Below are 23,985 nucleotides of genomic sequence, written 5' to 3'. Positions count from 1 at the left end.
AACTGTGACTTACTTACTGACTGGGACCAGACAAATAGAACAGATTATCACCAGTTTTAAATGCAACTATACAGGCTCCCAATCAATATCACCTTTAACACCCTAAATGGCTTTGGACTTGGAAGTACTTTTCCCCACACAAACTTGTTAGTATATGGATTTCTTAGGCAGTATGGCCATATGAAAAGGAGGACAGAGCTCCTGTATCTAACAGCTGTATAGAAGAGGGAATTTCAGCAGGTGTCATTTGTATGCGTGCAACACCTGGTGAAATCCCTTCTTCGACGCAACACTTAAGCTGCATGGGCCCTGCTCTTTTGTATCTGGACACACTAGGCAGGGCTCCTGCAGCTTTAACTGCTGCGATGAAGAGGGAATTTCACCAGGTGCTGCACACATACAAATGACACCTGCTGAAATTCCCTCTTTTATACAGCTGTCCTCCTTTTCATGTGGTCACCCTAATCTTAGGAGATCTTCTCCAGCTAGGCCTACATTCTTAGGTTAGGCAGGGGGTAAGCAGGGAGAGAGCTTTTGCAGTTATGGTAGCCTACCTCTGGAACACTCTCCAGACCTAGAGGTTTGCCTGACACATGTTCCTTCTATTATGTCTCTTAAAACTGCTCAGAGCTTTTAAAATATGGCTTGAACAGGTTTCATTCCTGTTGCTATCTTTAGTTTTTATTATTTTCTGCTGTTTTTAACTTACTTGTTTGATATGTGGATTTTATTAACTGATTATTTTGTGAGTCACCCTGTGAGAAGAAATATTTAATGGCAGCATGTATATTTGAAATAGTATTTAACGGGATAGGCAATATCCATGGTTGGGGAAGGAGAGAATCATACAGCAGGAATGAATGAAAATCATCTGAGAACATAAGAACTATTTCCTGGACCAGTCAAAGGGTCCACCAATCCAGCATCTGTCCCAGCAATGGTCAGGCAGGTACTACTGGAAAAATGACATGCAGGGCATGAAGTCAGAGCCCTCCCCTATTGTATGTCCTTAGCATTCTAAATTCAGAAGTATACTGCCTCTGAACTTCAAAGTTACTTAATTATCCCAAGTGGTGGCGAGCATCAATTCCTGTGGCAATGAATTCCACAGAGGAACACACACAAATCTGAGTATTTCTTAGGAAGATGCAAAAAGCCCAGGAAGCCGGGAATACAACAAATAATTATTTCTTTGGTGGGTGGGCAAAACACTTGCATTAAAAAAAATTGGAGGAAAGAATTGAGACTCATGCCCAGTGCCAGAAGACTGGAGGGTGTTTTCCGAGTATCCACACATGCTGACAATGTAGACTGCAGACAGCAAAATGGTAGTCACCCCTACTGTGTTAATCTGATGTAGACACTCAGGAATAGTGTGAAGACAAACTGGATGTGGTTATGAATATGTATAAACACATTGCTATTCTAATGTTCAGGACCATACATGGGCCTGAACAGTGTAATTCGGAAGTGTTTCATCCTTATTGTGCTTTTTCAGTCTGTGTTGAAACTAGAGAATGCTTCAATTATAACACACCATCTAGCCATGCTCAGATGTTACAGAAAACTTAACCACACACAAACACAGCTCCGTGAAGGTTAAGAGGGCTTTTGGAATTTATTCTTTCTTTTTTAAAAAAGTAATGAAATTAAATACAAAAAGTTCTAATGCAATAGTAATGTTGGAACTTTAAAATACCCCTCTCCTCTGGGAAATGCAACATGAAAGGCTCTTTAAGTAGCTGAAAGTTACCCACACTGAGCTGATGGGGTAATTTAAAAAGGTATGAGCAAACAGGAAATAGTCTCCTTAATAGTGACCCAAATTCCACTGGTACTCTTTTTTTCCACTGAAGATGGAAAATTTTCAAGTAAAGCACACACATTGCCCAGTGTGCCTTGAAAACATTTGGCGTTTCTTGACTTGGGTGGGGCTTCCATTGGCTACTTTTAACACTGCATCTGTGGAGGTGTTTTATATTCACCATAAAGAAACTCGTGTTCTCACCTCAGCTCCCACAATCCATTTCTCCCAGATCTCTCTTTTCTCTGGTGTAGCTCAGAGGCAGGGATGCAGACTTCAGAGGGGAGGGCAGAAGGGGTGTCAGCGAAGGAAGAGGTTCTTCCCACAGAGGCAAACAGTTCTTATATTCCGCACTGCAGCGCTCCCACATTCAAACTTACAGGGAGATGCAATTATTGTATTTTTTCCTCAGGGTTCAGTATCTGGAGGCCACATGTGGGTCTCAAACCTGGTAAGCCAAGCGGCCTCATTAAAGATCCTGTGTTTCTAGGCCTGGAGCACGAGTTTCTCAGCCCATAGCCAACTCCTTACAACGTGCGCAATGAGGACATGTTCAAGACCCAGCTGCTTGTGGGTCATGTTCAAAACCCAGCTCTTCCTGGCGAAAGAGGCAGGAAATGTACAGTTCCCACAAGCCCCGCAAGGCTTAGAACCGGTGAGTTTGCATTCTCACATTCCCTCACCCTTCTGCTGCCCATCCCCAAGTCACAGCGCACACTTTCCCCACCCCCTTTTTGATCCCAAGAGCCACATGTAGCGCTGGGTCGGGGGTCACACATACAGGCATGCATACACGCGCGCGCGCGCACACACACACACACACCTATTACAGCTCTCTTTCTTTCCTCGCTGTGAGGAAAGAACAATCTATATCAGGATCACTGGGAGAAAAGATTCAGTCAGGATGGCTGGAGCTCTGATAGGAGGCCACAACTAAAGGCTTGGGGAACTGCATGAGGGCCCCGAAGGCCACAGATTGGGCAGCCCTGTGTCAAATAATGAAGCAGTGGTGCACAAACAGCCATTTTTCAGAGACCCGAAAGAAGGATATGAAAGCACTACTGATGCCCATGGTATATACCCTTTTCTACCTCTCTGTTGTCAAGCATGTTCTGCACATTCAATTTTTTTTTGACCTTAGACCATAATTAAACTTCCAGAGATCCATGAAGTTATCACCTGTACCCAGCCTTTGACTCCTCACTAACCTGCTAGGGAAAGACCACTACTATTGCATTCTTTACGGTTCATCGAGCCATCCATCTGTCCTGAAATAGGAAAGGGAGGCCTTTGCTCCTGATTCTGGCAACTCCCCCACCTGATGTTTCTTGTGGACACGTGGATCTGCTGCTATGTGTACACAAGTTGGAGGCAATGGGAACACACAGCCGACACACTGAATGGACATTAACATTATGACAACTTTAGTTACCACTCAAAATCATAGCTGGGACATGAGACTTGGTACACAATTCTCAAGACGCTCACTCTCAATTCTTCCACTTCAGCCTGGTGCAAAGGAAAGGGAGACGTAACCCCTGCTTCTGCAGTACTTGAAGCAATGATCAGACACATGTATTATCAGGCCCAGAAAATTCACACCCTGCGGGGAGAGAAGTGCAGGTTTCTGACAGACATGCATGCACACATGAAGTGCAGGGACACGTGCACACACAAGTTCATACCCATGCCTGACACAGAAACAGCACGCGCACACTCACACATGCTCAAATTCACCATAGTCCCTGCAGCCAAACCAACATCTTGAAATGTCTAGGCACCCTTTTGAATTTACTGGAGCTGTGTGCGGTCCAGGGGTGGGGTGGGGTGGGGTGAGAGAGAGGAAGGAAATGTCCACCAGTCCTGGTCCATCCCAAGTGCGCAGGATTATCAGGTCACTCATGAGTCTGTCTTCACACAACAGCTACTTTCTGATCTCAGGGAAGCAGAACAGTTTGCATACAAGGCAGCCTGCAGTGCTCCGCTGAGCTGGCGTCCTGATGGATGAGGGAAGAACATGCAATCCTCACGTTCTTGCCTTGGGCATAGAACCACAGCCAATAATCGCCAGCACCTTCATTTGTATAGAAAGGCATCTGAACCAATTTATTTGTATGCTCCAGCATTTTAAAAATCCACAGTCCTTCCAATCCCTCCCCACCCGCCATCCTACCCCACCCTCCTGTGAAATTTGCATGCCCGCTAGGGATCGTTTTATCACTTAAATCCCAAATAGCATTGTTGTGCCTCCTTCTCTGCCTCTGAGATCCCAGTGATAACCAGAACATTGAAATGATGGCATAGGAAACCACAAGATTAAAAAGAGGAGGGAGGTGGGGGGAGGGAGAGAAAGAGAAAATAACTTGGAAGATGAAGAGAGCAAGTGAGCAAGAGGGGTATAAAAACCAAGGATTGAAAATAGAAAGTGTGCAAGGATAATGCATTTTATAAACACAGATAGAAACAGTTACAGCAAGGACAGAGCAGGCTGGATGGGGTTGGGATGTGAATAGATATATCTATCTATCTGTATATATATATTTATATTTATATGTAAATTCGATGGGGGAGGCGGCTTGAGTCTATTCCTGGGGATTCCCCCCTTCTCATTGGTCTCTCTGTGCAGGGGTGGCTGTTTCCACCACATCGTCTTCTCCACTGTCCACCCTCTGGAAGACGCCTCTGATTCGTGCTCTCCGAGGGTCACCACCACAGCCACCTCATTCCAGTCTGCCTTGGCAATAAAGAGAGTGAAAGAAGCATCTGGATGATGCATAGAGAGGAGCAGCTCAACAGTTCCCTTTTCCCACTGGCCCCTCAAACAGGTCTCCTTTCCGTGTGGGGGTTGCAGCCTGCGCTACCGGGGTAAGAGAGGAGGGGCACCACGCTCACTTTGGCACTCTTGCTACCAGCTGCCGTTTGGGTTCAGACTTCCTATTCACGCCTGCAGCAGGCCAATCCTTCTGACGGAGGTTAAGCCACAAAAGGTTGTGAGCTGCAGCCTCCGCCCGCCGCCCACCCTGCTCACCTCCCTCCTGCTGGGTGGAAGAAGGGCAGGCCACCCCTCACACAGCCCTCGGCGAGGCTGATGCAAGTCAAGCCCCAGCAACATCCGCAATACTTGTGGTTTTACATGAGATACCTAGAACTGGAGCAGCAATTCTTCCTCCCCGCCTCATAGGAAGGGAGATGGGGACAAACAGAGCAAAGGTTCTCCACTCTCCACCCTTCAGAGCCTCCTCACTGTACGCTCCTGTTGACCTGAAGCCCCTTCCTTCCATCCACTAGCTTCTCATTTTTCATCAGCTTTACTATCAGGTACCAGAGGGTGTCCCTTGCACGTTATGAGACGCGGGGGCTTTCCCTTAACCAACCAACGGGGCTTGCTGAAGGGGAGGATCCCTCTCACAAGAAGGGCACTCCCCCCTTCCCCCTATTTAGAGCATGACATCGCGCCTCTTGAGGCACTAATGGTGAAGCCAAGGAGTGGCCGTTAAAAGGACATAACCCCCATTCCCCTCCCCCAGAGGGAAGCTGTAGTAGAAGAGGCCAGAGGCTGTTGCATGAGGAGCGGCCATCACACAAGGAATGCCCCATGGGCACAGATTATGCATGAGAAGTTTTCCACTCCCCTCTGCCAAGGTCTCTAGGAGCTGGAAAGATGCTCCACTTGGATGGTGCTGGTGCTAACCGTGAGACAGATGTCTTTGTGATGCTCTGAAGTCTTGTAAGGTGTAAGGTCAAAGGAACACTGGGGTGGGGGGTTTGAAGGGTTGTCTCCAGATGGGCCCCCTGCTGCCCCACCACCCTGTGACTGGAAGTGCTGCTGCTGCTGCTGCTGCTGCTGTGATGCTTGTGTTTGAGCCTGGACCTGGGCTTGCACTTGGGCTTGGACTACGGCCACCTGCTGTTGGGGGTCAGGGATGTTGTGTTTCCGCATATGTTTCATCAGGTACGTTTCCTGTAGTAAAAGGGAGAAGAAAAATATAATCAGAGGAACAGATTCAGACAGACAGACCATCTCCTTCATTCCAACAGAGAAGCCAGGGGGGTGACCTGGAGACAGATGAATCTGTTTCCAGAGCATTGTACCAATTTAGCAGTGTTCACCTGTTCCTCTAGCTGCCTCTCTCCCACCGCAGGCTAGTTCTTACCGAGGTGTAAGCCCGGTTGCACATGGAGCAGTTGTAGATTTTGGCATGCTTCACTGTGTGGGTGGCCAGATGGACCTCTAACGAGGTGGCATCAGTGTACGCCCGGTGGCAATTGTGGCACTTGAATGGCTTGTCTTTGTTGTGCTGCCGTCTGTGGGACTACAGAGGGGGAGGAGTAAGAGAGAAGGGGAGTGAATTCAGAGTAGACCAAGAATTATTCAGATTATTCAGACCAAGAATTATTCAGATTACTCAAGAAGGACACAGACAAGCTAGAGTGTGTTCAGAGGAGGGCAACCAGGATGATCAGGGGTCTGGAAACAAAGCCCTATGAAGAGAGACTGAAAGAACTGGGCCTGTTTAGCCTGGAGAAGAGAAGATGGAGGGGAGACATGATAGCACTCTTCAAATACTTAAAAGGTTGTCACACAGAGGAGGGCCGGGATCTCTTCTCGATCTTCCCAGAGTGCAGGACACGGAATAACGGGCTCAAGTTAAAGGAAGCCAGATTCCGGCTGGACATCAGGAAAAACTTCCTGACTGTTAGAGCAGTACGACAATGGAATCAGTTCCCTAGGGAGGTTGTGGGCTCTCCCACACTAGAGGCCTTCAAGAGGCAGCTGGACAACCATCTGTCAGGGATGCTTTAGGGTGGATTCCTGCATTGAGCAGGGGGTTGGACTTGATGGCCTTGTAGGCCCCTTCCAACTCTGCTATTCTATGCTTCTATGCTTCTAATGATATCTTTTCAAGTCCTACTCTCAGATAGGATTTAGGATTTAGAAATCAGGAACAAGTCCTCCCAAAACCTATACATTTGCAATTTTGAACTTGTCGTAACATGTTAAATCTGTAACATACTCTATAGTCACAGATTTATTCTTTTTTCCAGATGCATGACAGTAGACTTCTTAACAAAAAGAACATGTATTCGCCCATGTATTTGCCTTTGCACTTAAGGCACCCAAAGTTGATTTAAAGCCAATACATATGCATATATTTACACTTATGACACACACACACACTGTACTGCCTTTCCTCCAAACTCAAAGCAACACCCATGGCTCCTCCTCAGCCATTTCTTTTCACCTGTCTCTTCTGTCCCAGGTGAAGCCATCTCATTTTCCCAGGCATTTCAACGGCTGAACCCTTGTAGGCTGCTTTTGTGGTGAGTACTCTAGGCAGGGTTGTGGTACGGGAATTTGTGCTTTGTAGATGAACTCTTTTATAGTGTATCATTTTTAGATTACATTTTATGGAAATTATTTATATTTGAATTATGCTGATTATTGTTGATATTGTTTTTGTTTTTTTCCTGATATATTAATATTTTTTCTTCATTTCTTGGTTTAACCCACAGAAGTGAAGTTTTTGTTTTTTCCAACTCCACCGACTTTAGTCCAGTACATGTTGACTGTAAACAATTCCACCCCAAAATCCTTTCCTTTTTTGAGATTGTCTATTTTTGTGCAAAGGCCAAAATTTTAAAAAATCTAGCTCTTCCCTTCTGGGGAAAGGCTGTTTTCCTGATGCTATCTATTTTTTTGTATTTATATAAATTCTATTTATTCTTTCCATACATGATATATGTTTCAATTTAAGACACAAAATGTTGATCATGAACTAATGCAGCTATCATTTCCGTTTTAACATATCAATTTCACAACAATGGATGCTGAGCTCTGTATTATGTGTGACAGTGTTCTTAGAGGTAATAAAAACTGTGTGGTCCTTTAGGAAAGCATCATTGAATCAAGAAAGGTGAGAGGTGACAATTTGCGTTAGAAACTTGTGGGCCGAAAGTCCATAAAGCATGCTATAGTGGCCATACCAACAAAAACTACAAACATTTGGAAAAAAGAGAAAGAAATATCACATGCTCATGGACTTCACTCAGAAGTGCCATAATTCAATTTTTAAAAACTGCTTATTCTGTGGCAAAGCTATCATGGACTAAGAACAGATAATGAGGGAGGTGCAGTTCTTACTGAAGTCAGAGAAATACTCAAAGAAATGTGTTACCCAAGTGGAGATGGATTGCCCTCATTCAGACATATCTGCTTGGAAAACCAATCACTGAAATCCTTTCAGATTATCATATGCTCTGAAAAATAGATAATCCTGAGACTGAGAAATTCCACACCATTGCAGCTTAACTACCTTGAAAGGAATTTCAGCAGTTACCAAGATCCCCGGATTTTTATCCCTCAGCATCAGAAATCAATTCGGTAGTGGAGAATATACACCAGAGGTTCTTTTCTTGATGCTGCCATTGCGTACAAGGGAAGTACTATGAAGAAGTTGGCAGTTAGGCAAACAGAGGTACAAGCATTTCCACTGAAATGTTGTCAATGCTCACTTCTTCTGGGTCTCAGTGTAGAAGTTCATAGAATTTTTGAGTAACAAATGCTTATTGATGAAGTGTACATGGTTTGTCAGTTTGCCGCAATGAACAACACATGCTATGCTGTACCCCAAGGTAGTTCTTCACTGTGTGTGTGTGAGAGAGGGGGGGGGGGTGAGGGGAGAATGTTGATCACAATATACTGTATTTCTTCGATTGTAAGATGCCATTGATTGTAAGACGCACACTAATTTCAGTACCACCAACAGAAAAACACACCCTAAAACACACCCGCGATTCTAAGACGCACCCCATTTTTAGAGATGTTTATATGGGGAAAAAAGTGCATCTTAGAATCGAAGAAATAGGGTAGCAACAATTGTTCTATGACAAGCGTTGCCATCAAGTCCTGTTCCGGAGTTGAAAACCATGACAACATCTTGTTTACCCAGGATTTACCACACTTAAAAGAATGTGTAACTTCATCAGACAGCGCATGCAAGGTACAGATGGAACACCACTGCAACAACAATTTCAGGATATATGTAGACTCTGTGCAGCTACGTGTGTGTTCCTCATTGTTCCTCCTGCCGACTGACTTGCACTGAACTAGTTCCATGAACACCATACTAACATGCATACAGTATGTGCAGAATCACAGAGATTAGTTGTGGATGTGCCCTACTGTTACTTTCGGTCCAAGTGTGTGGATAAAAGCAATTCAAGCAGTTCTTTCCCAGCCTACAGAGCTTAATACGTCCTATCACACAGGCTCTGCCCGGCCGATCCCCGGAGACCCTGACGATTAGTCTCCTCCAGGGCCAAAATAAAACAATTACCATACAGGTCGCCAAGTTTTTGAACCTGGCCATCCTTACTAGACCACGTATGATTGTATAATTGTTTGAATATATTCAGCTCAAGACCTAACATTAATTTATGTATCCTTCTTTTGATTCTGCTCCCTTCCACACTTGATCCCTATGCGTTATTTCCATATGTGGTTTAATGGTATGTTTTCTGTAATTAATTCAATGTATTGATTCCCTGTTGAAACGATTTGTATTTTTCTCTTTCTGGTCAACTGACTGCAAATAAAGATGATACAGAGTGTAATAAGAGGATTCTACCTTAGAGGATTCTACCTTTTGAATTGGAAGCCATTGGGAATTTGATGAGTGGATGAAGTCCTGGAGCTGGTGAATGTGAGTAATGCTGTGGGTCATATAATGACAGGCAAAGCATACTCATGTGCTGTCTTGTGATAACTTACCAGCATCAATAGCAGTAAATGCTCTACTAATAGCAGTAACGCTACACTAAAGTATTCCAGAGGTGGTCACCACTAAATAGCACACTGACTTCACCCTCAGACACGAAGACATACCATAGTGAAGTCCACTAAAGACCACAAAGAACTGTCCCCTAAATCCAGTGAAGCAACGGAGTTTTGACAACCCAGTAATCAAGGAACTCTTCTTACTTTGAGAAATCCATTACTCAAAGTAAGAACACTAGGGAGCAGACAAATTCTTCAACAGTTCGACAAATATTATCCAAAAGGTTTGAAGAAACTAAAGAAACTCGGAGAAAGAACAGCAGAGATTTGGATTATGTATCTTCATATGGTCGATATATAGCAAAGACATTTATTTGTGCAGAAAGGACTGGAAACTGGAAATTACATTTGCAGACCGTTGAACCAATGCTTCCGTTTTTTTCAAGTCCTGAACATAATAATTATAGCAAGTGTGCCAGACTATACATTCAGCAAATGCAGAACTTAAAAGCAAGTAGGTAGAAGTAGAGGTAAATAGATCAAGAAGTAGACAAAGCATTCCAGAAAAGTCATTTCACATTAAGTTGTCAGAACACAATGTGGGCTGGAGTACGGACAGATATGTTCTTAGAATGATCATCAAAAGGCCAAGGAGGGTTGACACATTGTGGGGAGGGGGACGATAATGGAAAGCCAACAAGCCTTATGGACGGCAAGCCGCTTAGCATGACGTGAAATACATTAAGGAACTCTACATCTTGATATTGCATGTCTCCCTCCAACTGTTGATGCTGCTAATTATCAGCCATGTTTGGTACGGAAAACACTCGGAGCTTACAATGTGTTCCCAGAACAATAGAGGGGGCAGCATTTGCATGGATACTTTCATCCAAGAGCCACAAGAAATAAAGAACCAGCACCAAAAAAAAAGAGAAGTTTGCTGGAGCTGCCAAATCCGTCAACGAAACTTGTGGTTTGTAAGCATTGTGGTAGTAGCAACTGCACAATTGCATTACCACCAGTTCTTAGCAATGACGAAGAGGACTAAACAATAATGCTGGTTGTGCAAAATTAATGCATACAAATTCTTGTCAACTGCTTAAACGTCAGTGACAATTTCACCATGTAGGATAATGAACATATTGACATAACACCTACGTCTGCCTTTATTTTGGTATAAGCAGACATTAGATGTACAGTAGATAGATTGATATTTCATGTTGAACACCCTTTTGCCAGTTTTCATAACATCAAGGCAATTTATGTTTGAATTTCATTAAAGTATATGAAAAACAAAAAGGTCATAGTTTTTTCAGGCCCAATTCCTTAGTTCTAGTTTTTGGATACCGTATTTCTTCAATTCTAAGACGCACTTTTCCCCCCATATAAACATCTCTAAAAACGGGGTGCGTCTTAGAATCACGGGTGTGTCTTACGGGTTTTTTTCTGTTGGTGGTACTGAAATTAGTGTGCATCTTACAATCAATGGTGTCTTACAATCGAAGAAATACAGTATTTACTATAGAATACTGTCCTGAACAATGTGCAAGTGGAATAATTTTGGGTGGAATCTCCTTGCAGTTAGGCTTTGTCTATGCAGTTGATCATCTGGAGTAAAGCCTGATCAGCTTATTTTTACATTACGACCACGCTTGCACGTAATGGCAGCAAATTGTGGTCTACTTCCAACTTGAATATACAACCTCAAATTGTGGGCTGTTTTGCATTGTGCAAACTCAGACACTATCGGTTATCAGGGATTAAACAACCCTAAATTAACCTATGATTAATCTTTAGATTAACTTTGAGATGTTTAACCCACAAATAACCCATGGCGTCTGGATTCACACATGTCACAAGGCAACCTACAATCAGGCCGATTGGACAATGCATATTCAAATCTGAAGCAGGTTGTGCATGGTACACAAGCTGGCAAATTGTGGTTTAACCTATTCACAACTTGGTGCTGTTACATGAAAACGGGGTCATTATAACTCCTTGTTCCTCTGAGGCTCTCCACACAATCCTGGTCACTTCTTCTCAGAATTCCATTCCATTCCGGCCCCTTTTCTTCCTAATCATCTCGTCTCAACAGTCCAAATCAAGATACAAAGGGCACCAGAAGTGCCTCCTCTTGTAACACAGCCTCACAAATAAGTCCACAAAACTCACCAGCTTACAAAACAAAAACCCCGTTACTACCGTACTTGGAGATGGCACAGGTGGGATGGAGCTTTCCTGCAGCACCCTGCTGCATTTACTACTTACTTACTATTACATTTATATCCTGTCTTTTTTCCTCCAAGGAACCCAAGGTGGCATACATAATCTTCCTTCTCTCCATTTTATCCTCACAACAACCCTGTGAGGTAGGTTGGGCTGAGAGTCTGTGACTGGCCCAAGGTCACTCAGTGAGTTTCCATGGCTGAGTAGGTACTAGAACCCGGATCTCCTGACTCCCAGTCTGACACTTTAGCTACTACAACACAGTGGCTCTTGAATTTCTACGCAGGGCATCTCTGCCACTCTGTTCACTTGCCTGAATTAATAAATACGTCTACCAGGTGAGTGCTTAAATATTAGACTGTTGGTAATATTAACACTCTTTAATCATGACCCCTTTTCACCAGTCTGCTCTGGGGTGGAGGTGTTTCCCCACTTCAGAGATCATTGTGGGGGCAAATTTACAGCCTTACCTGCAGGTTGGAAAGCTGTGTGAAAGCCTTCTCGCACCCAGGGTGAGCACATTTATAGGGCCGATCACCAGTATGGATCCTACCACAGAAAGGAATAGCACAAAAGGAAGATTAGTAAAATAAAACCTAAAACAGAACCCCACTCCCAGATGCTCTGAAGGTTCCTTATAGCTGAGCTCGAAAACCAAAACATGCACCACCCTCTACCAGGCGTATTTTTTTTAAAATTTCCTTGCCACCTCCTTCCTAGTCCAACTGAGCTAGCTAAGTTAAAAAGGGAAGCACGCAAGATCATGCAAGAACTAAAGGAGAGAGACAAGCAGCTCGTGGGCAAAAGGCAAACTCACAGTTACTGCAGTCACCTGTGGCAGTGCCAGGGCAAGGGACTGGAGAACAAGAAGTCCGTGGGTTCTTTTCTTCTGCCCTCTACAGTGCCAAAGGGTAGTCTACAGATCCGTTCATCTGCCTTCCCTCTTCAAAGCGCACGCACGCACACACACACACACACACTGCCTAGCCAAACTTACTGGAGAAAACTGTGTTCCTTTATACCCCCACACACTCCATCTCCAAATCTTGCAACCCCTTTGCTTCCCTGTATATTGGGAATCCAGTCTGCCTCTCTCTCTCTCTCTCTCTCTCTCTCTCTCTCTCTCTCTCTTTCTGTCTGTGACCCTCTGGGTGGGAAGGGGAGTGAAAAAGGATTTCCCCGGGGCCAGAACATGCCCCCCTTTGCCCTGGCACGGTCAGTGTCTCCTCTGCAGCCCCCACTCCATCCTTGCTGGTGGACCACGTCGTTCCAATTAACAGGGCTGGCCACATCCCCCGCCCACCCCCTGCATGCTTGGCATGTGTGCTCCAAAAGGGTGCATGCTGACGGCACGGGGGGCCAGGCTGGGCCCCCAGCCTCTTTGGCCCTTACCGTGTGTGCTGCTGTAGGTGAGAGAGCTGGCGGAACGCCTTCTGGCAGTAACGGCACGTGTAGGGTTTGACCCCTGAATGGATGCGGAGGTGCTGGGCCAGGTAGGACGTGTTGGCGAAGCTCTTGGAGCAGTGAGGGCACTTGTGCGGCTTGACAATCGCCGTGTGGAGCTTGGAGTGGATCCTGCCGAAGAGGAGGAGCAGGGGCAGCAGTTGGACATGACCGCCAGCTGGCTAGCAATGACAACAGGAGGGGCGGCACCATGCTGTCTGGCTACAGTGAAGGAAAACCAAGTGGGAATCTTGCCCTGAACTCCACAAGAGGGAGTGAAAGACCAAGACCTAGCTACACCAGGAGGCCAGCGAGAGGAGGAAGGGGTGGCAGCGGGGTGTGTGTGTGTGTGTGGGTGTGTATGGCAGGCCCAGGCCTGGAACAGCAGTGGGGTGGGGTGCTCAGTAAGTGTTTTGGTGGTGTGGGGAGGCTGTCAGTCCTGCACCTACAGATTTCTGTCTTCCACGGATAACATGAATCCCTGATGGCTAAACAGCCCCTCATCATAGACTGTCCTTCAGCAGAGGACTAGATAAGCACACACTGGGGGGGCACCTTTGCTTACTGCACAATCTAAATGTGGAACCACTGGCAGTAAACGGCAGAGCTGCCCTGAGCAGACTCCCCAAGGGCACTTGCATCATGCTAAGATGCTGGCGGCATGCATCACGGAGGCCTCCCCCACCACAGCCTCCTTGGCCCTTACCGCGTGTGCTGCTGTAGATGGGAGAGCTGGCGGAAGGCCTTCTGGCAGTAGCTGCAGGTGTAGGGCTTGGCCCCTGAATGGATGCGTATGTGCTGGGCCAGGTAGGAGCTGTTGGCGAAACTCTTGGAGCAGTGAGGGCACTTGTGCGGCTTTGCCTCAGTGTGCGATTTGGAGTGGATCTGCATCTCTGACTTGGAGTAAAATGTCAGCGAACACATCCGGCACCTGAGACCGAGATGAGGGGGAAAGAGACAGCATCACACAAGGGCAGGCAAACAGGCATGTCCCCAACGTCATCTACAGCTGATCAGAGGGCTTCTATCATCCCAGGGAAGGGACCATCCTGCCCCCAAATGCTAGGACTCACACCCATTTTCGAAGTATGTTCTGATGAGGCTTAGGTAGACAAACTAGGTTGAGGACAGCTACTATTCTATTACAGTTTGGACTGGCTATAAGCGAAAATATCTTTGGCAAATGCCCCTAAGAAGTGCAAGTGGAGAGATACCAAACTTTACCTCAACAATCAAACCGTAGCCTATGGCAGCTTTCCCCAACCTGGTGCCCTCCACATTATTTATTTCCGCAAACTGAGTTCAATCTAATCTTATACGTTCACGAAGGTGATGTTCCCTATCACCATTAATTTTTGCTTTGTCTATTGAACCAATGGCATGAACAGTAAGATCTAAGAACAGGCTTAAAGGAATTCAGAAAGGATAACAGGTTAAAATCAGTCTGTACACTGATGGTGTTGCCTTTATTTCTTGAAGACACAGAGAGATCTTTCTGCAAAGTCATTAACGAAGAAGGAATTTGATATAGTTTCAGGCTACATGTTTAGGCGCAATCCTATAGATGGCTTTGCGCTCTTATGAAACAGAAGCTTTGGGAGCTTCCATGTACCCAATGCTCTACCAGGCTGAAGCCAGCAGGGTGGGAGGAATAGCAGGGCACCCCACCCCCATCCTCCTCCAATTGCTGAGTTTTTTGCTAGATGGGACTTTTTTGCCCATCTAGCGATGGCGCTTCAAAGGGAGAGGAGGAGGAGACTGGAAGAGGTACAGGACTACTTGTATCCTGGTCTATCCGGTCTCCTCTCAAGACTATTTCCCCCCCTTAAATATTTCTTTTTGTTTCTTTCTTTAAGAACATTAAATCTTTAGCAGAAGTTATTACTTGACTTTTTATGTTCAGGAAAAAACCATGCATAGCAGCTAATATATTGTGTAGCACAATCAAACAAGGTAGATTGGGCTTTCCTCATATTAAAAACCATCACCATGCAGCCACATTAACTCATCTGAATGTTTGGTTTATGTAGCAAAAAGAAATACTACTAGAGCAACAGGAAATAAATATTCCATCACAAAATAGGATTTAGTAGTATAAAAAAACGATAAGAGAAAGATTAAAGTATAATCCAATTATAGAGAGTCGGTATACAATATGGTCAGGCATTAAAAGGAAATTATCTCTAGGCTTTTCACCAATGAATGCAGTATTTTATAAGAAAAGAGATACAGGACTGATAATAAATGGGTAACACTCAGATGTGGGAAAACACAGATTTTAGCAGAATTGGGGATATGGTTCAAAACGGAATAATAAAGATATACAATGATATTTCTGTATTGATAGGTGGATACAAATGATTTTATATTCAATATTTCTAGGTCAGGCAGATTGTTTGTTCTTTAATAACTGAAGATAGACCTAAGGAATTATTTTGAATTTGAGAAACTAATTCCAGCTTCACAAATGCAGTGTTTATTAGAGAAAGTTTAATGGAATGAAACCAAAAGAGATTTAGTTCTGGAGATTTCAGTGGAACTCTGGAAATAGATTTGGGAGAATGCTCCCTCATAAACTCCACATTTAAATTTAAAGGAGCATTTCTATAAACTCATCTTTACTTAAAAGACCGAGTCATGCATATTCCAAGTACAAATTACATACGCTAGAGGTGCAGATGAGAGCAGATATATTACATGTCGTTTGATATTGTCCAAATATTAAGATCTTTTGGAAAAAGATATTAGAACAATAATGGGATATAAATTAATTTAGGATGCACTAATTGTTTAATTTGGAGATGTGAATCATAGAATAGCAAAGTTGGAAGGGGCCTATAAGGCCATCGAGTCCAACCCCCTGCTCAATGCAGGAATCCACCCTAAAGCATCCCTGACAGATGGCTGCCCAGCTGCCTCTTGAAGGCCTCTTGTGTGGGAGAGCCCACAACCTCCCTAGGTAACTGATTCCATTGTCGTACTGCTCTAACAGTCAGGAAGTTTTTCCTGATGTCCAGCTGGTATCTGGCTTCTTTTAACTTGAGCCCGTTATTCCGTGTCCTGCACTCTGGGAGGCTCGAGAAGAGATCCTGACCCTCCTCTGTGTGACAACCTTTTAAGTATTTGAAGAGTGCTATCATGTCTCCCCTCAATTTTCTCTTCTCCAGGCTAAACATGCCCAGTTCTTTCAGTCTCTCTTCATAGGGCTTTGTTTCCAGACCCCTTATCATCAAGAATGAAGTAACACAAGGAAACTGGGAAATGATCATTAATTTACTAAGAATTGCTAGAATTGCAATCAGTTATAAATGGTAGAAGAAAAGATGTCCCATCAATAAGAGCAAATGAAGAGTATCTGGGAACTAATATTTGGGAATTTTATTAGAATTAGAGAGGGTAGATGGGGAAACAAACTAGTCTGTTTTTCTTATGTTTAGAATAATAAAATGCAGGAAAGGGTGCAACCCTTTTGGGAACATTATAAAGAGGAGAGGCTACATAAAGTTATGAGGAAATAAGTAATCATCAATTGACTGGGATAATATTGTGAATGACTGTATAATGGAAATATATATTAAATCTGACATAGTTTTATTTATACTAATTTTAAAAATAGTGGGGGAAATAAAAGACACGGACCCCCTATTCTCCTCCCCTCCCACCTCATTTCAGAAGTTATTCGTAGAAACTCTTTTGATTATATTGTTGGGAGTAAGAAGAAAACCACGGTGAGGTCTTAGCATACTTCCAAAGAAATGGGTTGATGGAGGCCATTTTGATTAGTATAACCTTTTATTCTTATTACTGCCAATTCTGGCAATGTAATACTTGTAAAGCCCCAGCAAGGTGATACTTCTCAAAGAATAAGGAAGCCTCAACATTCCCATGATAGAGATCTTCAGGGGAATAAACGTTCTTTGTGAATATATTGATATCCTTTATAAAGTCTAGAACATATTTAAATCAAGGGCTAGTTAGTACAGAAATCAAGTGATACTGGACTGTACCCTCATAAAAGTATGTGTCAGAGAGAAGCCTAGGCTCAACCCTTCTCCCCAATATGCTAGGTGTTTTCCTTAGTAGTAGAGCATTCAATAATGCACACAAACTGAACCTGCACACCGAATCGGTACAGCCTAGAAAAAGCTTTACCACTTGATTATGTTGTATATGTAAACGATCCCCAACTAATTCCCATCAGAATGATAGGCTCAGTAAGGGACAAAAAGATCATAGAATCATAGAATAGTAGAGTTGGAAGGGGCCTATAAGGCCGGAGAAGAACAATTGTGTGTAGAATGCAGGGATTATCTTGACTTTTCCTTCAGATGGTTTAAAGCAAGAATCAGATTCAGTCACACATTACAGGATACTAACACAGGAGATTTTTTTTTAACTAGGAGACTATAACGTATCAGACAGAAAGAGGAGGTATGAAATCCAAGGTAAAGTATGATGGTACATCTGAAGCAGAGGTATCAGGTTTTCACCATACCAAAGGTTATTTTGAGATTCCTGAACACTGACAACTTATGGCAGCCTACCCCAGCCTGATACTCTCCGAGTATGGTGGAATACAATTCCCATCACCCCAGCAATCATGGGCATTGACCATTCTGCTTCTTGTCCAACACACCAGAGGGAACGCTGACATCATTTTTGAAACTAAAACCAATTTATAGGCTGAAGAAGGATGATTGCTAAAGAGGCAGATTTCAGGAAACTAGTTGTTTCCTAACTCAAGGTAAACACCAGTACTCCAAATTCTTTACAAAGACATGCCTGCACAGAAAAAATATATTAACGGAGTGAATAAGAAATAGCCGCTGTTTGATTTGCATCTTGGCAACCCCCGATCCCTAAACCTCAACCTCGTTCACCTTTGCATAGTTGCAATCAGCTTTCAGAGAAGTGAGCACCACTCACAAGAAACAGATCAATTGTGCAATTATTCCCTTTTTATTTAAAGATGTCCACCTGCAACCCTAAATACATAAGTTCAAAAGAACATACATATTTCATATTATTGCTTGAGAAACTTGCACTAATGTACAGGTTCCTGAGAGTATGATGTCTGAGAATTATGCATATGCGATGGGAATGCAGAAAAAGTGAAATATGCAATGGTGGGCGTAGAATTCAGCTCCCTAAAGATCCCAGTGTTTTTAAAAGCACATTCTAGTCCTTGTGATTGTGAAAACAAGCCTGATGATATAGGCGTGGGCAATTCCTGCTCTCAGAAGTTAGAAGGGATGAGCATGATTATCCAGGGAGCAAGTACAGAGACTTCTACGCTTGTGCCCATGACTAGTAAAATCAGAATAAACTAAGCAAAAATACAGGGAGTTGCGGAATGACGCAAAATAGAAATATATAAACCTGCTCAATTTGCATAATTTATACAGGTCGCAGTACACAGCTTTTCTTGGCACAGAACTGGAAGTGCATGGGGCAGCTTTCTTTCTTTTTTTAAAAGCATATACAGAGTTGAGCACGATGACACTGCCCAGACTTAACAATAGGGGAAAGGGTTCAAAGACAGCCTTGTCCCTTGCCATGGGAACTGGCTTTGCCACCTTTACTTCTATGACATCTGCCTAAAATGCTTTACGGCAGTAGTGAACCTTTATTTATTTATTTATTTATTTATTTAATTTATTTATTATTTAAAATATTTATATCCTGCCCTATATCACTAAGATCTCAGGGTGGTGTACAGATAAAAACATACAGTATAAAACAATAAATTGTTGTTTATTCGTTCAGTCGCTTCCGACTCTTCGTGACTTCATGGACCAGCCCACGCCAGAGCTTTCTGTCGGCCGTTGCCACCCCTAGATCCCCCAAGTTCAAGTCTGTGACCTCCAGAATATCATCCATCCCTCTTGCCCTTGGTCGGCGCCTCTTCCTTTTGCCTTCCACTTTCCCTAGCATCAGCATCTTCTCCAGGGTGTCCTGTCTTCTCATTATGTGGCCAAAGTACTTCAGTTTTGCCTTTAATACCATTCCCTCAAGTGAGCAGTCTGGCTTTATTTCCTGGAGTATGGACTGGTTTGATCTTCTTGCAGTCCAAAGCACTCTCAGAATTTTCCTCCAACACCACAGTTCAAAAGCATCTATCTTCCTTCGCTCAGCCTTCCTTATGGTCCAGCTCTCGCAGCCATAGGTTACTACGGGGAATACCATTGCTTTAAATATGCGGACCTTTGTTGTCAGTGTGGTGTCTCTGCTCTTAACTATTTTATCAAGATTTGTCATTGCTCTCCTCCCAAGAAGTAAACGTCTTCTGATTTCCTGGCTGCAGTCAGCGTCTGCAGTAATCTTTGCGCCCAGAAATACAAAGTCTGTCACTGCCTCCACGTTTTCTCCCTCTATTTGCCAGTTATCAATCAAGCTGATTGCCATAATCTTGGTTTTTTTGAGGTTTAACTGCAACCCGGCTTTTGCACTTTCTTCTTTCACCTTTGTCATAAGGCTCCTCAGCTCCTCCTCACTTTCAGCCATCAATGTGGTGTCATCTGCATATCTGAGATTGTTAATGTTTCTTCCTGCGATTTTAACTCCAGCCTTGGATTCGTCAAGCCCAGCACGTCGCATGATGTGTTCTGCATACAAGTTGAATAGGTAAGGTGGGAGTATACAACCCTGCCGTACTCCTTTCCCAATCTTAAACCAGTCCGTTGTTCCGTGGTCTGTTCTTACTGTTGCTACTTGGTCGCTATACAGATTCCTCAGGAGGCAGACAAGATGACTTGGTATCCCCATACCACCAAGAACTTGCCACAGTTTGTTATGATCCACACAGTCAAAGGCTTTAGAATAGTCAATAAAACAGAAATAGATGTTTTTCTGGAACTCCCTGGCTTTCTCCATTATCCAGCGGATATTGGCAATTTGGTCTCTAGTTCCTCTGCCTTTTCTAAACCCAGTTTGTACATCTGGCAATTCTCGCTCCATGAATTGCTGGAGTCTACCTTGCAGGATCTTGAGCATTACCTTGCTGGCATGTGAAATAAGTGCCACTGTCTGATAGTTGGAACATTCTTTAGTGTTTCCCTTTTTTGGTATGGGGATATAAGTTGATTTTTTCCAGTCTGATGGCCATTCTTGTGTTTTCCAGATTTGCTGGCATATGGCATGCATCACCTTGACAGCATCATCTTGCAAGATTTTAAACAGTTCAGCTGGGATACCGTCGTCTCCTGCTGCCTTGTTATTAGCAGCAATAAATATACACAGTTAAAAACAAATTAAACCATAATCCAAGTTAAAACAATATATAATTTAAAAGCAATAGATGCAGTTAAAACAGTTAAAACAATGTGTCAGAGAGTTTAACCATCAAAGGCTTTGTTAAAAAGCCATGTTTTTACTTGGCGTCGAAATGCAATCAATGTTGGCGCCAATCGGGCCTCCAAGGGGAGGGCATTCCACAGCCCTCTCCCTTGTCCCATCATAACGCATATGTTGCATTGGTGGGATGCAGAGAAGGGCTCCTCCAACAGATCTAAGGTCTCGGGCAGGCAAGTATCGAGGTTTTTCAGCCTTAGGGCCGGATTACTGCTCCAGGAAACCTCCTAGAGAACACATGCTAGCAATGGGCACAGCCAAAATGCAAAGTGGGCGTGGCCACTTTATTTCCTCAGACCCCCATTCACACACAGCCATACACAAACCTTCCACACCATTTACTTACAGAAACTTTCTAACCTCCCCAACTCCTCAACTGATCCATGCAGGCCAGCTAAGGAGGGGGCATTTTCATCCCCATCATTGGGTGATAGGTGGTCAGCTTTAATCTTGCTGGCCCAACAAGCCATGAGGAGGATGAAAAATCATTGGGGAAAAGCTCTGATCTCCGATCAGCTGCGGATCAGAGATACAGCCTTTCCCTACCTGGTTAGAGGTAGTAGTGTTTAGGGAAGCTAGTGGGCTGAATTGGGAACCCCTGAAGACTGGCCCAAGTCAGAGGCTGCCTACACCTGCTTTAAAGGAAGCACACAATAGTACTAATTAATTATTAAGCATGCAATTCTTTGTCATTCACTGTCAACTTCCCATATTCTAATGTTTATGGGTATCTGAACCTTGAATATGTCTGCACTGACTCTACTAGATTACACTGACATGAATAAAAGCATTAGGCATGCCTACAGAAATTATTCAGGAGAACATATTTCCTATTGTCATATCATCACAATTACATAGTGCTTTAGAGTGTTCAAAGCATTTAACATAATTACCCTGTTGTATACTTGCAACAAGCCTGCAAAGCAGGTCAATATATATTATCCCCATATTGCAGATGGGGGTCTAAATTCACATAGAGTTAAGGACAAGATTCAAACCAGGGACCTGATTCACCACTCCATGAAGGCAAAAAATACACTTTATACGTAAGTGTTTATTCCTCACAAGGAAGGTCATGTTCACTGAACTCATGTGAGCATATTCCAGAGTTCTCTTCCCATTCTGCTTTCACTCTAGAATTGATTCGGGGTCTCTAGAAAGGAAGTGGCCCCTAGTTCAGGACTAGTAATAAAATATCCCTCTTTCGATTAGGAACCTGTCCTCTAGAACAGAGATGGACAGAAAATAAATCTCCAGATTTTTTACTTCAACTCCCAGCATACCTCCCAGAGTGCAGGACATGGAATAACGGGCTCAAGTTAAAGGAAGCCAGATTCCAGCTGGACATCAGGAAAAAACTTTCTAACTGTTAGAGCAGTAAGACAATGGAACCAGTGACCTAGAGAGGTTGTGGGCTCTCCCACACTAGAGGCCTTCAAGAGGCAGCTGGACAACCATCTGTCAGGGATGCTTTAGGGTGGATTCCTGCACTGAGCAGGGCGTTGGACTCGACGACCTTGTAGGCCCCTTCCAACTCTGCTGTTCTATGATTCTATGACCACTGGATATGCTGGCTTCTGGGAGCTGCAGTCCAGAACATCTGGAGATCTACCTCCTGCTCTGCCCTAGGCCAATCTTCACTGCAATGCCTTACTCAGTGGGAACAGAACAGGAATGTGAAAGTTAAGCGTTTAACACTGAAGTGTTTTATTTACATCGCCAGAGTTAACCAGTGTGCAACCTGCCAACTTTTCACATTAAATTTGAATGGTAACTTTCAAATGTATGAATTCATAGACTCCAGATTACTTCTGATTTCTTTCATACTTAAGTCTTTGCATTCTTCTGCTTCTTTGTTACTAGTCAATTTTGTCTGTATTTCTTAACTGTGTGCTCCTCTCTTAAGGCTCTTTATGTATTGAACTCTGTATTTTAATCTTATATCAATTTTGCTGCGTGGTTTTATCCTGGTTGTGCTTTTAAACTGTATTTTGTATTTGTGTTTTTAACCTGTTGGTTGTTTTATTATGGTTTTAATTTTTGTGAACCGCCCAGAGAGCTTCGGCTGTTGGGCAGTATAAAAATGTAACAAATAAATAAATAATAAACTATTTAACTGATTCTTTTTAAAAATGCTTTAAAACTATCTTTATTTCAGTCTGCCAGTAACCAAATTGTTGGCCTTCTCCTTCACATTTTAAAATTTGTTTTGATCAGATTGTCTTTTTTATATAGCACCTACTTTTTAAAAAAGATATATCATTACTACTGTCACACTAGATTGAAAGGTTACCTGAAAGTCTACCTAGTTTGCACAAATTAAGCATATTACATGCTGAAGTGAGTGCAGCTCCTTCCATGGGTTCAAGCCAGATCAATAAGCAGTTTAGAATCATTCAAGGATGGAGGTTTTAACCTTGGTTTTCTCACGGAACATGATTAGTCCTTTCCTGAAAGTAGTCAGACTACTAGACTTTATTTCTAAATGAGCAACTTTTATCTGGTCTAATATAGAAATAACACATGAAGCACCATCAGAGGTTGAGAGCAAAACTTGGGGGCGGGAAAAAAAAATGATGCAGGAACAACTGGGTGAAATGCTCTGCTTAACAGTTAAGACATCACTGCAGTGTAGTCCAGAGTTTTTGTTTTTAAGGAAAATGCTGTGAAGTATTTAATGAAAATAAGGATACCTATTCATTAAATACTTATCCATTAATACTTTCTACATTTAGTTTACCTTTGGACCTCACTTTTTACAATCCATCCACCACCCACATATGTACTGTATATAAACCTGAAAATCCCCATAATACTCCATGCATCTGATGAAGTGGGCTAAAGTTACAGCCCACAGAAGCTTATGCCAGAATAAGTTTGTTAGCCTTCAAGGTGCTACAAAACTCTTTACTGTTTTTCTTCATAATGAAGTTTCTTTGAGTTGATGCTCATGCTTGCCTTAGGATTGCTCTCTCCATCATTGAGTTTTTTACGCCATTGTATTAATAATGCCATAGTTAGGCTGACCAGGTACAAAACAAGACAGGGCTCTCACACCTTTAATAATTGTGCATATGGAATTTCATATGAGCAAGAATGTCATACAAGCTAAACCTGTTAAAGGTTCAGGAACCCTGTCTTCTTTTTCACCTGGGCATCCTAAATATACTGTGCTCTGCTAAGTCTCTGTTCATAATGTGTGTGTGGTGTAGTGGCTAAAGTTTTGGACTGGAAGTCAGGAGATCCGGGTTCTAGTCTCTGCTCAGCCATGGAAGCCTGCTGGGTGACTTTGAGCCAGTCACAGACTCTCAGCCCAACCTACCTCACAGGGTTGTTGTTGTGAGGATAAAATGGAGAGAAGGGTTATGTACACCGCCTTGGGTTT

General features: G+C 43.3%; 1 protein-coding gene across 6 annotated transcripts in view; it reads right to left on the bottom strand.

The window, feature by feature from the left end:
• Positions 1-1,593: 1,593 nt before the first annotated feature.
• ZNF384 (zinc finger protein 384) overlaps positions 1,594-23,985 on the bottom strand; it is a 36,244-nt gene continuing 13,852 nt past the window's right edge. For 3 of the 6 annotated variants that reach the window (XM_063128971.1, XM_063128976.1, XM_063128975.1), the window contains 5 exons: positions 13,957-14,181; positions 13,200-13,382; positions 12,278-12,356; positions 5,959-6,117; positions 1,594-5,765 (listed from right to left, as the gene is read on the bottom strand). In XM_063128971.1, the coding sequence (XP_062985041.1) occupies positions 5,451-5,765; positions 5,959-6,117; positions 12,278-12,356; positions 13,200-13,382; positions 13,957-14,181 (961 nt within the window). In that variant the 3' untranslated portion in view covers positions 1,594-5,450. Of the gene's footprint in view, positions 5,766-5,914; positions 6,118-12,277; positions 12,357-13,199; positions 13,383-13,956; positions 14,182-23,985 lie in introns of all 6 variants that reach the window. The other 3 variants (XM_063128972.1, XM_063128974.1, XM_063128973.1) reach the window with 3 other exon arrangements.

This window comes from Elgaria multicarinata, chromosome 6, assembly GCF_023053635.1.
Source record: "Elgaria multicarinata webbii isolate HBS135686 ecotype San Diego chromosome 6, rElgMul1.1.pri, whole genome shotgun sequence".
In the NCBI taxonomy this organism is placed as follows: domain Eukaryota; kingdom Metazoa; phylum Chordata; class Lepidosauria; order Squamata; family Anguidae; genus Elgaria; species Elgaria multicarinata.
This window is presented reverse-complemented; position numbering and strand designations above follow the sequence as displayed.